Genomic DNA, 15,064 nt, shown 5'->3' with positions numbered 1-15,064 from the left:
TGCTTGTTTGTTTCTAAACTCAATTCCTGGAACAAAAGGGGAGTCTGTGCGTAACTAAAGGATCCGTCCGTGCATCCCAAGCTTAGCCCGGTGTGTCCCTTCAGCTGCCTGGCCGTCCCCTAGGTATGTTCACGGAGCACTTCCCTGGGATTTTGCTCACAATCTTCTTTTTTTTGTCTTTTTCTTTTCTTTTATCTTTTTTTTTCTCCTCTCCTCTCCTCTCCTCTCCTCTCCTCTTCTTTTTCTCTTTCCCCCCATTTTCCTCTTTTCCTCTTTCTTCTTTTCTCTTTTCTTTTCTCATTCTTAATTTCTTCCCCTCTCCTTCTTTATCTTTTCCCTTCCTTTATTTCTTTCCACCTGTGCTCACACGGAGACTAATCTGAACCCCAACTGCAATCAGAGGGAGCTTTTTTAAATGACATTTTGGATCAGGCCCTGAGGTCTCTGCAGGGAGCAAGATGGGGAGCGGGCAGGATTTGCATTTCATGGCTTTTCAAGAATCTGAAGTACAGAGGACGGCACTTTCCGAGGCCGAGTTTCCCAAGTCTGTGTGGATGCATCTCGGAATGTATACGTGAATAAGTTTAAGGCCCTTTTCTATAAGAGAGCAGGCAGAATCACTTCCCCGCAGCCTGAACCCCACTTCTCCGATTTTGAAAGAGAAGTTCTTGCCAAGACCTTGGCAGTGGGCTCTCACGATGCTGAAGAGGATGGGGATAAAATCAGGTTTATTTTTTGGTATCAGCTTCTAAAGCTGTGGTGCTCCCTGCTAACAGCCCCTGCTCCCTCACGCGCTCGGAGCTGTGGCAGTGAAACGTTAGTGACAATGACAATGAGCCCGAAAGTGAACCAAACAAAGCCTAATTTTTTTTTTCCTCGCCCCCCCACCCCGGCTCCCAACTTAACTGCTTCCAAATTCCCTGGTGAAGGCATTTTAATATGTAGGAAGAGCTGCTGGAGCCTGCGATGCGATTCAGCGTTTCGCGGTGTGGGATGAACAGATTTTTCCTTTCCGTAGGGTTTCCTCCTGCAAAGTCATTGTAGAGGAGGGAATGCTGTAAGATTAAATCTGGTTTAAATACTATATTCATGTCACACCAGATACGGTCTCCAGACTGTGCGCAGTCTTTCAGCTTCCTTTATTGTGAAATCCTTTTAAAATAGCACAGTATAGAGTAGGAAACTTATTGAAGTATAACTCTCTTGCACCAACTCGGATAAAATGAGGGAGAGTGATCAGCCTCCTATACCTAATAAATCTGCTTAGTGTCTCTGCCTGCCTTCGTGCTGTCTTACTTTCTGTGACTCTATCCTTATTAATAAACTGATAGTTAAATAGAGCTGCTAAATGAATCGATGTGCTTTGCAGGTGGACATGGGGTGATGCCACCCTGGTTCAGGTCTCCTGCCATGGGGCTGAAGGGTTGTGGTTCTGCTACCACAAAGGCTGGGGCTGCTAAAAGCAGACTGCCCACATCGTTTTCTGGATGCTCTTCAGGTGGGAGGCAGGAGCACCCGTTCCTCTCGGCCCCGTGCATTAATTAGAGGCTGGATTCACCGATTGGCGTGAAAGCAGAGGTCATCTTGAGGAAGATGACACCAAAGGTCTACGGGAGTCATTTGCTCTAAGAGATCCCGGGCCGCATGCCAAGTGTTGCATTTAAGGAAGCACCGTCCCCTTTCTCAAAAAAAAAATAATAATATAAAAAACAAACCCAAAAGAAAACAAACAAACCAAAAAACCAAGGAAACCTTCCTTTCAGTGGCATGTGGGGACCGTCTCGGTGCACCTGTCCCACCTTTGGGTGGGATGTGGGAGAGGGCTCATTCAATCAGCACCAAACCTCCCGAGGAGCTTTGTTTTCAGAGCTGCAGAGCTGATCTGGAGTCAAAATGCTGAAAAAGTGCCTATAGTTTGTCTTGCTTTTTTTTCTTTTTTTTTTTTATTTAATTCAAACCGATCAGACTTGTGGTTTATCCTTGCTCTGCTGATGCTGTAGGGTTACAATAAATGGCTGGAGCTGAAGCATTCCTGCAGGCAGTTTATAGAAAATATATGTATATGCCTGTGTGTGCACACTCGGGGAGAGAAAGTTAACTGTAAGGGACACAACAAAATATCCACATTTAAGAAATGTGGATTGACTCGCTGACTTATCTCACTTATTGTACAAAGATTCACTCTGTGTGGAATTTTTTTTAAATTAGATTTTAAATATGTGTTGACAGGGTGAATTTGTACAGTGTGAGTAACCGCAGGGAGAAATGACAGCTCTGCTTTTGTTATTAAACTACTGTCTGGAAAATAATGGAGTGTGTACAAAAATTGATTATTATTTTGCCAATTACATTAGTGCAGCTAATAACAATCATTAAGAAAGAAATACAGAAAGCTACATGCTTTCAGGTCTTAGAAGCTGATATTCTCTGGTGAGGCAAAAATATGTGTTATTAAGGTAATTTTTCAGTAAGAGTCTCCTGTTATTAATGTGAAGTAAAGACTAGACGTGTGAGCTAGAAATGTTTCACTTCAAACTGTGTTAATTTCTTCTTCACTCACTCACAGTTAATAAACAGTACAAGACACTTTCTAAATTTAATTTAGGATTTGAATAGAAAAGGTCCTTTTCTGTACCATCATGGCATGACAGATGCATTTTACAATGTTAAAAATTCCTTTTAATAACGGTTTATTTTAATATATTTACTAAATTAGGTACCCGAGAGAATCATCTGCAACGGTGATGTGAAAATCCCTGTTACCTGAGGTCAAAAAAAAAAAAAAAAGGTATGTTTTAATTTTCATTTTCATTAGCCATTTGACATATTTCAGGAGAGGTGGTAATTTCACTTCTTTGTTTTCTGCTGCTAAAATAGTGCTGTTTGGTCCAGCCCTGGGGAGCCGGTGACAGTCTGTGGTGCAGTTTCCCGGGCTTTCGGATGAGCCTGACTTTCAGGTGCCTACAAGAACCATTTTGCAGTGATGGGGCTTTGTACTTTTGTCAGCCAGACAGCTCTCCCGTGTCCCACATCTCATATATAATCCTTTGCAAATGTTTTCTTTCTTTTTCTTCAAATGCTAGCGTTCAGACATCAGCTACGGGGATTAAGGAGGGGTCTTCTGAAGATCTCTCTCAGATCTCGATGAAAATCATGAGTCTGTGTTAGACGACTTCTCTACTTACAAATTACAATAGTGTTTAATTCACGGCACTGCTTTCCTCTGGAAATTCGTGTTCATTCAGTCTGTCAACATTGACCAAAAAAATACGCCGCTAATGAAAATGTGGGAATTAAACTTTCAGTCCCTTCCCCTGCTAGACTCAAACAGGCACTTTATTTTTTCTGCGGAATCTGATTTTTATTGACCTTGACTATAAAAAAATACTAAGTGGCTTAAATGAGCACCAAGGTTGCAATGACAGATTCCTGTGTGAATTTTTTTTATGAAACCGCCTGTTTCAGTTAAAAACACAGGCAGCCGTACAGCCTACCACACTTTGATGGAGAGTTAAGTGCTATTAGAAAACAGCTTAATTTTATTAGCTCGTGGAATTAACCTTGTTTTATTATTATTTATTAGTTTTTAATTTTTTATTTTTTTAAAATTTGAGTGAGGACAGGGAAGATGGGATTGGTGCTCTAGACTCTACATTAAATAGCACCGAGAGGAGTTTTTGTTTCTTTATAGGCTGTGGGAACAGATTTCTTAACGAGCACCAGGAGAGGTTAATTTTGAACCTGATGCTCCTCTCACTTCCCCGAGGAACACCTGGGTGGGGTTTTGCCTGAAGTGCTTTTTTATTTCCTCCCCCCCCCTCCCCCTGTTTCACCACTGTAAATGAGAAGGAAATCAGACTCCTGGATTTTTTTTTGGGGGGGGAGCTTAAAGTGCAATATGCTTTTTGGAAGAACTGAGCCAAGTCGTGATTCAGCTGAAGTAAATCCATTAGGTACGTATTTTCATTGCAAAGGTGCAGCACGTGTTCAGTCACCTTGTTCCTCATGCGATGGTTCTAATTTCAATAATCCCACAGGAAAACTTCCGTGGTTCCTGTAGTTTATATATGTGACTATTAGATTTATATAAATAAGTGATATACTTTCTTGTTATCCGTATAATGAAAAAGAAAAAGCTTTTTTCTGATGGACATTTGTGATCTCAGGACTTGCTTAGCCTGCTCCTCTCTGGGACAATTCCTTATGCCTTTATTCCAATATTTTGTGGTTACACTTTTACATATTATTAAAAAAAAAAACATAGCAGCAGCAAAATCTGTTACTTTTAAGCAAATAGCTCTTGGGTCTCGGAAGAGTTAACGAACTTTTATGGCAAGGTTCAGACAGTTCTGACCCCTATGGTAATATTTCATCTAAGGTTACTGTTGGGAGAGAAATCAAATTTCAGCTGTGAACATGATTGACAGGTGAAAGCAAGAGAGAGAAAGACATCTGGTCAGATGGGGAATTTGGGAAGGAGAAGGACAATTCAGGGAAGTGTCTCTGTGATATTAGGAATAATAAGCTTAGATATGAGAACTCCAATCCTCTGTGCTCTCTGGAGGCGCTTTTACTTGATATTCATGGAGGTGGTTTGGTTGGGGGAATTTAAGACTGTACATTTATAGTGGTGGACAGTGGTCTCCGTGGTCTAACTTACTAACTTGACTCCTTTGAAGGAATTATGTTATTTCTGGCATAGTTTTAGTATTTCAAGGCAATTCATTTTATGAGTGCGACTGGAGTATTTGGTGGTTACTGGTTAAGAGGTTCTCACCATGCTGTCTCTCGTGGGTCAGATGGTAGCAGGTCCATGAAGGTCAGTCTGTGGTGTCACTCCATGCCCTTGAGCCTGGGGGGATTGCTGGGAGTTTTCAGAGTAAGCACTACAGGATGAAATCCGTGTTTATGATATACGCTGTTATACCAGTAGCAAAATTAGTTGCTGTCCCATAAAATACCACTAAGGGTACATTGTGGTATTTTACAAGGCAACTGCTGTTTTCCAAGGGCTGTCTGTTGGCCTATCCCATCTCCTAGCAGCTCCGGCGAATGTCCTTCACAACACATACATAACCCCAGGCATATTTTATCCTTCTTCAGTCTATTTTGTTTGATGCAGAAGAGCTTTTCCATCCGCCAATGCCGTGGAACCGACAGGAACAAAATATCCCTCTATTTCCTGATCAGCGTGATGATGTTGGAAAGTAGAATTTGGTTCTGGCAAAAAAAACGTAGCCAGGCTTCCTCTTAGAAATGAAATGTGAGAGAAGAAAAAAATAAAACACCTGGTGATTTGTATCACCATGTGTAACACTTCATGTTTTGGTTTTCAAAGAGGCTCTGAAGGACTTTTGTAGAGCTCCAAGGACGGGATGCATCAATGGTGGACCCTGGGGTCTAAACTGCATCCTACCTACACCTCAGGTGAGAGGAAAGGTCCTGGGGTGGGCTCCTGCAGGCTTTGGTAAAGTCCTTGTTGAATTCCTGGTGCACACACTTCCACCACAAAGGGCACATCTATAGGGGAGTTTGTACTAATAAAAAGCAATATTTGAACTCGTACCATGCTGTGAACTCTCTGGATGTTCTTTTTCATGAGTAAGGGTGTATTTCCTCACCCCAATGTAGCTGAAACTGCTTTCAAAATAAAATAAATTAACTAGGAAAATCCACTTTTACTCTAGAGTAGGAGTGTCCACCCAGGGAATGGATAGCACTGCTGTGTATAGCTTCCTCTATAATTCCCCATATGGATGAGCCCAAAAACTAAGGGGAGAATAAGGAGCAGACAGAAATATATTTTTCTATTCCTTTTCCAGTTTACCTTTAAGGCCTTTCACACAGGGGAAATCATGGCACTCCTAAAGTGTACATTTACTTACTTTTCCCTGCTCTTCCTGCATTTGCACGTGCATTTTTAAAAGAGATTTGTGGTTTGTGCAAGACCTTTTGCACCCCTACCCTGTTCATATGTAGTTTTGACGTGCAATCAAGTCAGACTGTTGTTTGTGACATCATTTTTCTTCTCCTGGCAACAGCCTGCGATGTCAAGCCACTGTAAACTAGGCTTTATGGCCTATTTTATCCTCAGACCATACATCTGATAAAATTGGAAATTAAAGTGAAGAACTGTGAAAACAATCAAATTTCCTTGCGCTTGAGTAAGTTATTTTTAACTTCCCGTTGTTGAATTAGAGCTCCCGTTATGTCTTTGTTTTCCAAAGCTGATATCAAGATAACTTCCATGAAATATTATTGGCAAGTTTCCCATTGCAGTCAATGGCAGCCTTGTATGTATTTTTCAAGCAGATGTGCTATATTAGGTCTAAATGAGAATCTTTTATTTCAAATGGAATGTAATATGTTATTCTTGATAAAAAAAAATATGGATAGTAACCTCCCTCTCTTCCTTTTCTTTCCCCAAACATATTTTGTACAATTTACAGGTCATTTTACATAGGTGAAAAAATGTTCTCAAGTGTTTTAAAAAAGCATAACTTCACTATGTCTCAAACTCTTTTCTAGCTCATTCCTATGAATTTGCACTACGAAAACATCTTGAGTCTTTATGAGCAAGAGAAAGTACATGCTGTATGTGACAGTTTTTACCCCCCCCAAATTCCTGGTAAAGTAAATGTAATAGTTTTCCCTGTGTTTAGAGTAAGCTCTAAAATATTTTCCAGTGATGTGGCTTTTGCTGTTGTTTAGTTCTAATAGAGGATTTTAAGTCAAGTCCTAAAAAAAAAAAAAATTTGAAATATTTTTAACATCTCTTCTGGGTTTTCTAATTTGTGCCACTTACCAAATGATTCACACTGTACCAAAATACGGGAGATTGATGAGACAGGAAAAGTACTGATTTAACATCCCACATATAAAATTACTTCTCAGGCTTCCACATATAGTCCCGATGTTTAGAGAGTGAAGAAACCGGGAGTTGGGAGTTACAGTCTGACTCACTTGTGAGACTTTGACCCAGTTATTTGATTCGAGATTCAGCAAAATACTGAAGCACTTTAAACTTGTTATCTTAGGTTTCTTCTAAAGGTCTGTTACCGTTGATCTCTTTATATCTCAGTTTACACAGTTATAAACCTAGATAATTAATTCTTACCTTCTAGGCTTTTGTGGGAGTTAAAAAAAAATAGCTGTAATGTTCCTTGAAGCCTTTTAATGAAAGCTGGTGTGTTGAAGTACTTGTCATTCACCTCCGTTCATACCCGAGGATGAGAAATCCTCGGTGTTGCCCAAGTCCCATGCACTGTTTCTGCTGGGATGAGAATCTAGTCTCCTGAGTGCACCGGCCCACGGGGACAAAGATTGGGTGCTTTGGGAGCTGGTTATTTTCTGAATTACACAGGAATAATTTGAATGAATCAAAGCGTAGGGAAAACCATGACTCGGTTACGTGCCCTCTCTCTCTCTTAAACACGATGTGTCCTTAATACCTATATGTGCACAGACATGTATGGAATAACTCTTGTGCACCTGCAAGACACGCAGAGGTCACACTGTCCTTGTAATTCCTCCCCTTCCTGCCATTACCTTTATTTCCCAAGGTCTGAGCCATTATCATTCAGCAGTTGTGCAGCTTTGCTTTTCTTCCGTCCCCAAATTATTATTGTTTCCCTCCCGCCTTCTACCCCTCCCGATGTGTAATGGAGTCCTCAGCTGTAAATTTGCTAACCATGAAGATTTTTGCTTGAAATGTTTCGAAAATGCCGTGGGAAAATAATAAAAAAAAAAAATTAAAATAAATAAAAAAAAGAAAGCCTATGAACAACACGCTGTGCCACGCTCCGGCATTGCACTTCTACGGTAAAGATAATAAAGATATTAGCACTCATATAATTTCAGATAGGAAATGAAACCAGACATGAAAGAAACACTAGCTCCAGCTGTTGAGTGGGAATCAAACTAGCTCTGGGAATTACAGGTACTGTCACCGGAGACAGCCCGACTTCTGAGAAATGACCTCAGGTGTAGGAGCTTGCTGTGGCCCCTTGCAGATATTAACACCTAATTAACAATCTGCAAGAGCATCCTACATCTTAATCACCAGTGAGGTGAGAATGACAATCACAAGGAGGAGAAGGAGAAGGGAAATGGTAATTTTTCCTCTGCACGCATCATCTAATAACCATGGTTATTCAGATGCAGCTAAATGCGATTTCCTTTTAGTCACTTCTGTCTATTGGAAGGCGCAGTAAGTTCATTTGCTAGCAGGTAGGCAGCGGAGGTGAGAATTGAATTGATCTGAGATACTCTGAAAAATTGACCCCGAGGTCATTCCTAGTTTAAATTGGGAAGCCGGGCTGAGCTCATGTTTTCCCTTTCTTCTCTCCCTACTCCCCCCTCTTCTTGTGTTTCCAGGCATGTTAGTCTGTATTGTGTAATTATTTAAACATACTCTGATGGTGGGGAACCTTGTTCCCTCAAAGTTAATCAAAATAAAGGGAGCTTTTGTTAGCCGTGATAGGTAATTAAATAGCTGGCTCCGTGTTGTGCAGAGGCTTTGTGCTGGGTTATTGACATCCCGGAGCTGGGCTCCCCAGCCCTTCTGCATGAAGACCAGCCCGCTGAAGTTGCTGTAATTAAGGCCTAGGCTAAATTAGGGAAGGAGGGTGTGAAGGTGTGTAAATGATTAACGAGGCTGGGCTGTAAAGGGAGAGGGGTTCTCGGTAGCGCATCCGGAGTCTCCCAGAGGAAGGGCTGTTGCCCTTGGGAGGGCTGTGCCTTTTAAAGAGGAGAAAATCACATTTTTCCTTCCTGCTGGTGATTTTCTGGCTGTGCTTTTAGATGGGGAAGTGTGGATGGGAACAACTCACCCAATTTCAACTCCAGCACTGATACCTGGGGCCAAATTCTGCTCCCAGTTACCTGGTGTAAGTGGTCAGGAGCTGATGGAGAAGCTGCAGGCTCAGACCTGTGCCAGAAGGTTGGTGAGAGTAAAAACCCAACAAGAAAGTAAAGCCAAGGCCAGTTTTGCTTGGTCCCACCAACGCCAAGGTAAGAGCTGTTGCCCTGCGCTCCGTGGTGATGCTCCAGCTCACCCCTGTATCACTTGGGCAGGATGCGATGGAGTTTTAATGTAATGCCTTTTAATGGATGCTTTTATGTGTGCTTTCAAGCAGCTTTATGATGGAGTTAAAAACGAGAGGCAGGCAGGGAGCAAGGAATACATACGTGTGTGCATCTTGTAGACCTCATTCTGCATTGGCTCTACCCCCAGCACTCCTTTGCCGTGCTCAGTAACGATCTATTTCCATATCACTTGGACCCAAATTATATTGTAATAAGGAGAGAATGGCAAAGTGAAGGCAGCATTATATTAACCACTCAGCTTCCATGGAAACTCCCATCGTTTTCTTTCCCAATGACAAGAGATAATCTCTATGTTTTCTGTTCTGCTCACTTCTTCACCTCTTTTAGCTTTGTTTTCACGTGTTGGCCTTGCACTAAAAAATATAACTTGACATCTTGTGTCTTCTCAGCTAAAAAGGTATCAATTCCTGGTCTTAATGTCAGCTGCACCCAGATCAAAGGCAAGAAACATAAAAGTTGACATATATTATTTATTTCATGGTTTACATCAATGAAGTTTCTCTCTACTCTTTTTTTTTTGTTATTATTGCTGATGTTTTGCCCATAATGTTGCACTCGCTCCTCAAAAGTGTTTGTCCCCTACAGACAAATATTCATATTAATGTAATCCATCAGCAGTTAACGAATGCCAGCTCACTTCGGCATTTTTCCCTGCACACCCAAAACTCCCATTGTTTTGGCAGGAGTCTTTTTGGGTGAGAAGAATGCGGGATCAGGCCCTTGGGTGGGAATGTTGGAGCTGGAGACTCTCTCCCCCAGCCCCAGAAATGCAGGGGGTCGGCTGGAGCAGCAGCCCCGGGGCTCTGCTGCCGGGAGTGGGAGATGCTGCATTCTCTGCCTGCATTGTGAGCTGCTGCAGAGGCGAGGCAAATGCCAGGCTTTGAGGGGAGCAAAAGCTCCAAAAAAGACATATCTATTTTTTTTTCCGGTTGTCTGGTTGCCCCCCACCACCTTTCCCCAGCTTTCCTGCCTGCCGTCGGAGTTCTGAGTGAGTAATACAGGATCTGACTTATAATTGTGGCCAAAAAATCATGTGAGATCAGTCAGAAATGTTGCTCCAACCTGTGCATCCCTCTGACCACTCAGTTTAGTGTAAAACTTTCCTTTTTTCCCCTCCTTGCCAACAGCTGTGGCAGGGTTTACTTCCCGAGTTACAGAATCAGCTGAAATGCTGAGTCTGATTTTTGCCCCCTACCCTCCCACAAGCTTTTTTTTTTTTTACTGCAATGAAAATAATAACGGTTGAGAGACATCCTTGGGATTTTTAGGGGTTTTGTTTTCTTTTGTTTAGTTTGGTTTTATTTTAAAGCTTGCTGACAATTGTCAAATGCTCATTCTAGCAAAGAAGTGCTCGGAGGGTAGAGCCTTGCCGTACGGCCGACAGGAGTAATTTGCTGTTCTCCTTCGAGCTCAGCTCTTCAGCCAATGTGTGTCGCTTTACTATTTCTTTAAAATTTAATTGGGATCAGGCAATCGAGTGTCTCCAAATTTTTTTTGCCTCTTCAGGCTGCAATAAAGCCACTTATAATTTATAATCAAAGTTTGGTATCGTTAAACTAAACTATAAAACCGACTTCAGGGTTGCAGTCGTAAAATAAATATACGATAAATATTGTGATGGGGCTTGAGTAGCACAGCTAACAACAGCATAGTGAGTGCATATATACACACACATATATATATTCATGTGTGTTTGTGTATACATTTAGTTCCAGAGGTAAGAAAGATTTAAATAATAGGTAACTGGGATAGCTTCAGTTCTACCAAGAAGGAATATAAGATAGATTTATAGCCCAAGTAGTTATTTTAAATGCAAAATGAAGTGTTAATTTATTAAAGTCATTTATGCATCAACATTATTTTTATGTCTTTATTTATATTTTTCTGTAATATGGAGCAATGTAGTATGCATCCTGGGTTTTTCTGTCTGTTGACTGTAGCGTTCCTTTGCTCAGATTTTTTTTCTAACAAGGCAGCTCATTTAGAAAGAAATGTTTATGTGAAGTGCTTGTCAGTTGGCATTTTTACTGGTGTGCTAACCCAAAGGTAAAATATAAAGGCACGTCTTTTCCTTGCTGGCTTGTTGCTACTAGAAGGGTTCCTCCCTTGTTAGCTTGATAAATAATTTTACTAGCGGGAATCTGCTGAATTTTTATGCTTGCTGTCTATTTTCTGCTTGCTGCAAATAAATTCCAGCACTCGGAGGGCACTAAAACTCCAAACACATGGTATTTTCCCATTTTGTTGCTGGTTGCCTAAAATATTTATTTCATCTTGTGTTTTTAATTAAGTCTGTTTTTGAAAAGAAAAGGGAAAAAAAACTCTCAAGTTTTGCAATTATTTCCAAATGAAGGTTTTGGTCCAGATTATACTTAATATTAAGTCTTGAATTGTAATAACCTGTTATTTAAGGTAAACTAAGTGGGTAGTGTTAAATCAGTTATCGTTCCAACTACCTAATGGTTTTTGGATTAAATGCAAGGATTATTTATGGACATATCATCCATTTCAGCATTTATTTCAATTTATTGTGTACTTTTTAGTTTTCCCAGTTTGCAGTCAAGAAAGCTAATTTAATTTGCAAAATAAATACTTTAATTCAGTGAGAGAATGCACCGAAAAAGTTTAGATTATGGATTACTGTGGCATATATGGCAGGAAAAAGTTTGCAAGAAATTAAACTGGGGAGGCCAAAGTGGAAGGGCATTGGTTTGCTTTTTTTCACTTATTTTTATGTTTTTCTTAAAGTTGTTTGTTTTCCAGAGAAGCTGTGGCTGCCCCATCCCTGGAGGGGTTCAAGGCCAGGCTGGATGGGGCTTGGAGCAACCTGGTCTGGTGGGAGGTGTCCCTGCCCATGGTGGGGGAGTTGGAACTAGATGATCTTTATGGTCCCTTCCAACCCAAACCATTCTATGGGTCTATACAGGCTACTTACACTGCTGTCCCACCCTGTCCCCACCAAGAAAAGCCTGGTTGGGGGCAGAGGATCCAGGCAGCGTGCCCTGTTCAGGCTTTCCCTCAAACACCAGAAAGCCACATACCCTTGAAGATGCCAGGCAAATCCACACAAAATTTTAGAATTATTTACATATTTTGAGCACAATTAGTCTCAAAGCAATCCTCAAACTTTGGCCCAAATTCTTACATTCTTACACCAACCACCCTCCCATTCGTTCACTTATTTCCATAAGAATTGGGTGACAGATGTGAGTGGTGGAAGCCCCTGCCGCAGCCCCAAAGCCACCAGCTTTTCCATTTACGGGAGCACATCCCAAAGCAGGTAATTGGGCAGTGGGAAGAAGTGATGTGCCAGCACTGAATAGATAAGGGAAAAGCTTGGGCAGTGGGGGGAAATTACCCTTGGGGGCCTCTGCTGTATAAAATCATAAATGAAATAGGGTTACAAGAAATCTCCGGAGTGATGTAATCCATCCCCGCGCCACGAGGCAGGGTCAGACAGACTCGCATTATCCCTGACGGATATTTGCATAACCTGTCATTAAAGCCCCCCACGGAGAGCGTGACACCTCCCTGGAGCCTCCCTGGCAGACCTTCACCACCATCCCTTCTCAAAAGCATTTCTCCTTGTCTACCCCGCAGCGCAGGTCCCTTATGTCCTGGCCACCGAGGACAGCCCATTCCTTTCCTCTTTCCACTGACCCTTTGCATATTTGAAGGCTGTTGTGGCTTCTTGCAGCCTCCTTTCCTCCAGACTAAACAACTCCACGTTTTTCAGCCTTTCTTCCGAGGTTATGGTCATGCCTTTGTTATTTAATATCTCCTCTGAAGAGTCCACATACAGTAAACTTGCTGGAATTCAATTTACCTGTGTTGAAAAGGACTGTGAGGATGCTGCCTGGAGGCTTTACAACGTCTGAAAGGGGAATAATTTAATTCTTACTCTGATAATTTTTATTCTGTGGGATGGAGGGTAAGGGAGCCTTTCTTTACCTGGGAGTGTTAACTGCAGCCTCCCCATGAATTTTCTCTGGTGATGGCAATATTTCAGTTCAATGTGCAGCCTGAGTTTACCAACAGGCATTAGGAAACATGTTTAACATTTTATAATTTTATGTTTCAAAGTAAAAATGGCAGATAGGATCTAACCTCTACAGTTGCAAGGTGCACCTTAGGCTGTACCTTCAAGGTGCTACATGCACACAGGTTTTGTCACACACTGCCTTTCCCTCTGCTGATGTTGCTGGTCATCTCCAGTGTTTCAAAACCTTCCAGCTTCAGCGTAGGTTTGGATAGATCCAACTTTTCCGTTGTGACACATGGAAGTTTTCCCAAAATGCCACAGTTGAAGGTGGACCCAAGAGGATTTTTCAGCCCTCTGCACAGACCTGGGCTTTTGTGTTAGAATCATAGCATCATAGAATGGTTAGAGTTGGAAGGGACCTTAAAGATCATCTAGTTCCAACCTCCTTGCCCTGGGCAGGGACACCTCCCACTAGACCAGGTTGCTCAAAGCCCCATCCAGCCTGGCCTTGGCTCTAAATTGCCTTTTTTTTAATTTATTTTTAAGTTAGAAAAGCCATTGGTGCTCTTTCAATAAAGATTTGCTTTGCTCCTTGGAAAAATGAGGGGAGACAGATCCTGCTAATTCTGCTTTTCTCATTGTCTGCCAGTGTCCTGCCTGGGAAGTTGGTGGGGAGATGTTCTGGAGCAAAACAAAAGAATTTACTCACATGAAAATATTCCCCAGAAACTTCTGTTCTAGAGTGTGCTGGTACAAATTGCTCTGCAGTGGGATTAATCAGCATGGCAGAATAGCAGAAATCCACCTCTTGGAGGTGGATTTAATTTTTGCAGGGTTTTGGCTTCCTGATTTAAGTCTTAACTAAACCCTGTGTTGAAAGGTGCTAGGAGGGATGCAGTGGGACACACTGCCACCTCGCTTGTAAAGACCACTTACCAGTTCTGCAGATGGGATGTGACAGTTTTTACGAATAATAGATGAAGCTTATCCTTGAAGGAGGGTGGTGATTGGGGTATTCACACGTGTACATTTGTGAGAGGAAGAAAAAAACGTCCCTTTGCGGTACAAATATCTGTGATATCATTTCTCTTGCTTCATCTGAGGTCCCACTTCTGCTTTGCATTGAAAGCATCCCCTTTCTTATAGAACCCTTTTGAACATCTATATCCCCTCAGTGATCCATCTCAATCAACTTAAATACTTGTCTCATCCAAAAGTGTAAACTTTCTATACGCAATGAAAGTATATGCAGAATCAGGAAAAGCAGCTAACAAGTCAAGTAGATGTTTTAGCTTTGGTATTTTCTAGCTCTAAAGGAAGATCTCATTGAGAAATATTGGTGGAGCTCAGTTATGTAGGAAGTAAAATGAGAGTGACCTTGCTGAGCCATTGGCTCAAATCAGAGATGTAGCAGCAGAAGTGAAAATATATGCTTCCGTCTCTAAAGAATGGAGTTTGAGACCAGCTTTTACCACGGGGAAGAAGAGAGAGAAAAATGTATTGTCTTCCTTTCAGTAGTTCATTTTTCTTTGCAAAGTGATTAATGCATTACTATAGCGAATTTATTGTATAGCCTGATTACCATTGCATAATAAATCTAAACAACTGTGACTGTCACGGTGATAAGGCTGGCATGATTTTGTCTCTCTTAAAAAAGGTTTATAAGTTAAGCTTAACTTTCAGCTTTCTGCATTTCTGGGATAAAATTTATTTTGGCCATTACAGCTCTATCTGTTTAAAACTGCACCAAAAGGAAATAAGTTGTTCAAAAGGATGGTATATTATTGGGAGAGTTTTACCTTCACTCAATTTGCAAAAGAAACTGAACATCAGCATTAAAATGGAAATGGAGTTCAGGAGAAAATAATAACTCAATTGTTTAAAAAAAAGTTGTAACATTTAAAAGGGACTTTTCAAATATCAAGGATGGACAACCCAATTAAATTAACTGCATTATATTCCCAGCCGTTAACA

The 15,064-nt window shown here is 41.3% G+C and overlaps 1 protein-coding gene across 1 annotated transcript in view; it reads left to right on the top strand.

The window, feature by feature from the left end:
* MAF (v-maf avian musculoaponeurotic fibrosarcoma oncogene homolog) overlaps positions 1-15,064 on the top strand; it is a 63,140-nt gene that overhangs the window by 8,942 nt on the left and 39,134 nt on the right. Inside the window, exon 3 of the mRNA XM_014942453.1 lies at positions 2,717-2,788. Coding sequence (XP_014797939.1) covers positions 2,717-2,750 — 34 coding nt within the window. The 3' untranslated portion in view covers positions 2,751-2,788. The remainder of the gene's footprint in view (positions 1-2,716; positions 2,789-15,064) is intronic.

The sequence above is a fragment of the Calidris pugnax genome, unplaced genomic scaffold (genome assembly GCF_001431845.1).
Source record: "Calidris pugnax isolate Ruff unplaced genomic scaffold, ASM143184v1 scaffold28, whole genome shotgun sequence".
Lineage (NCBI taxonomy): Eukaryota > Metazoa > Chordata > Aves > Charadriiformes > Scolopacidae > Calidris > Calidris pugnax.
The sequence above is the reverse complement of the archived record's forward strand: the minus strand, read 5'-3'. Positions and strand labels throughout refer to the sequence as shown.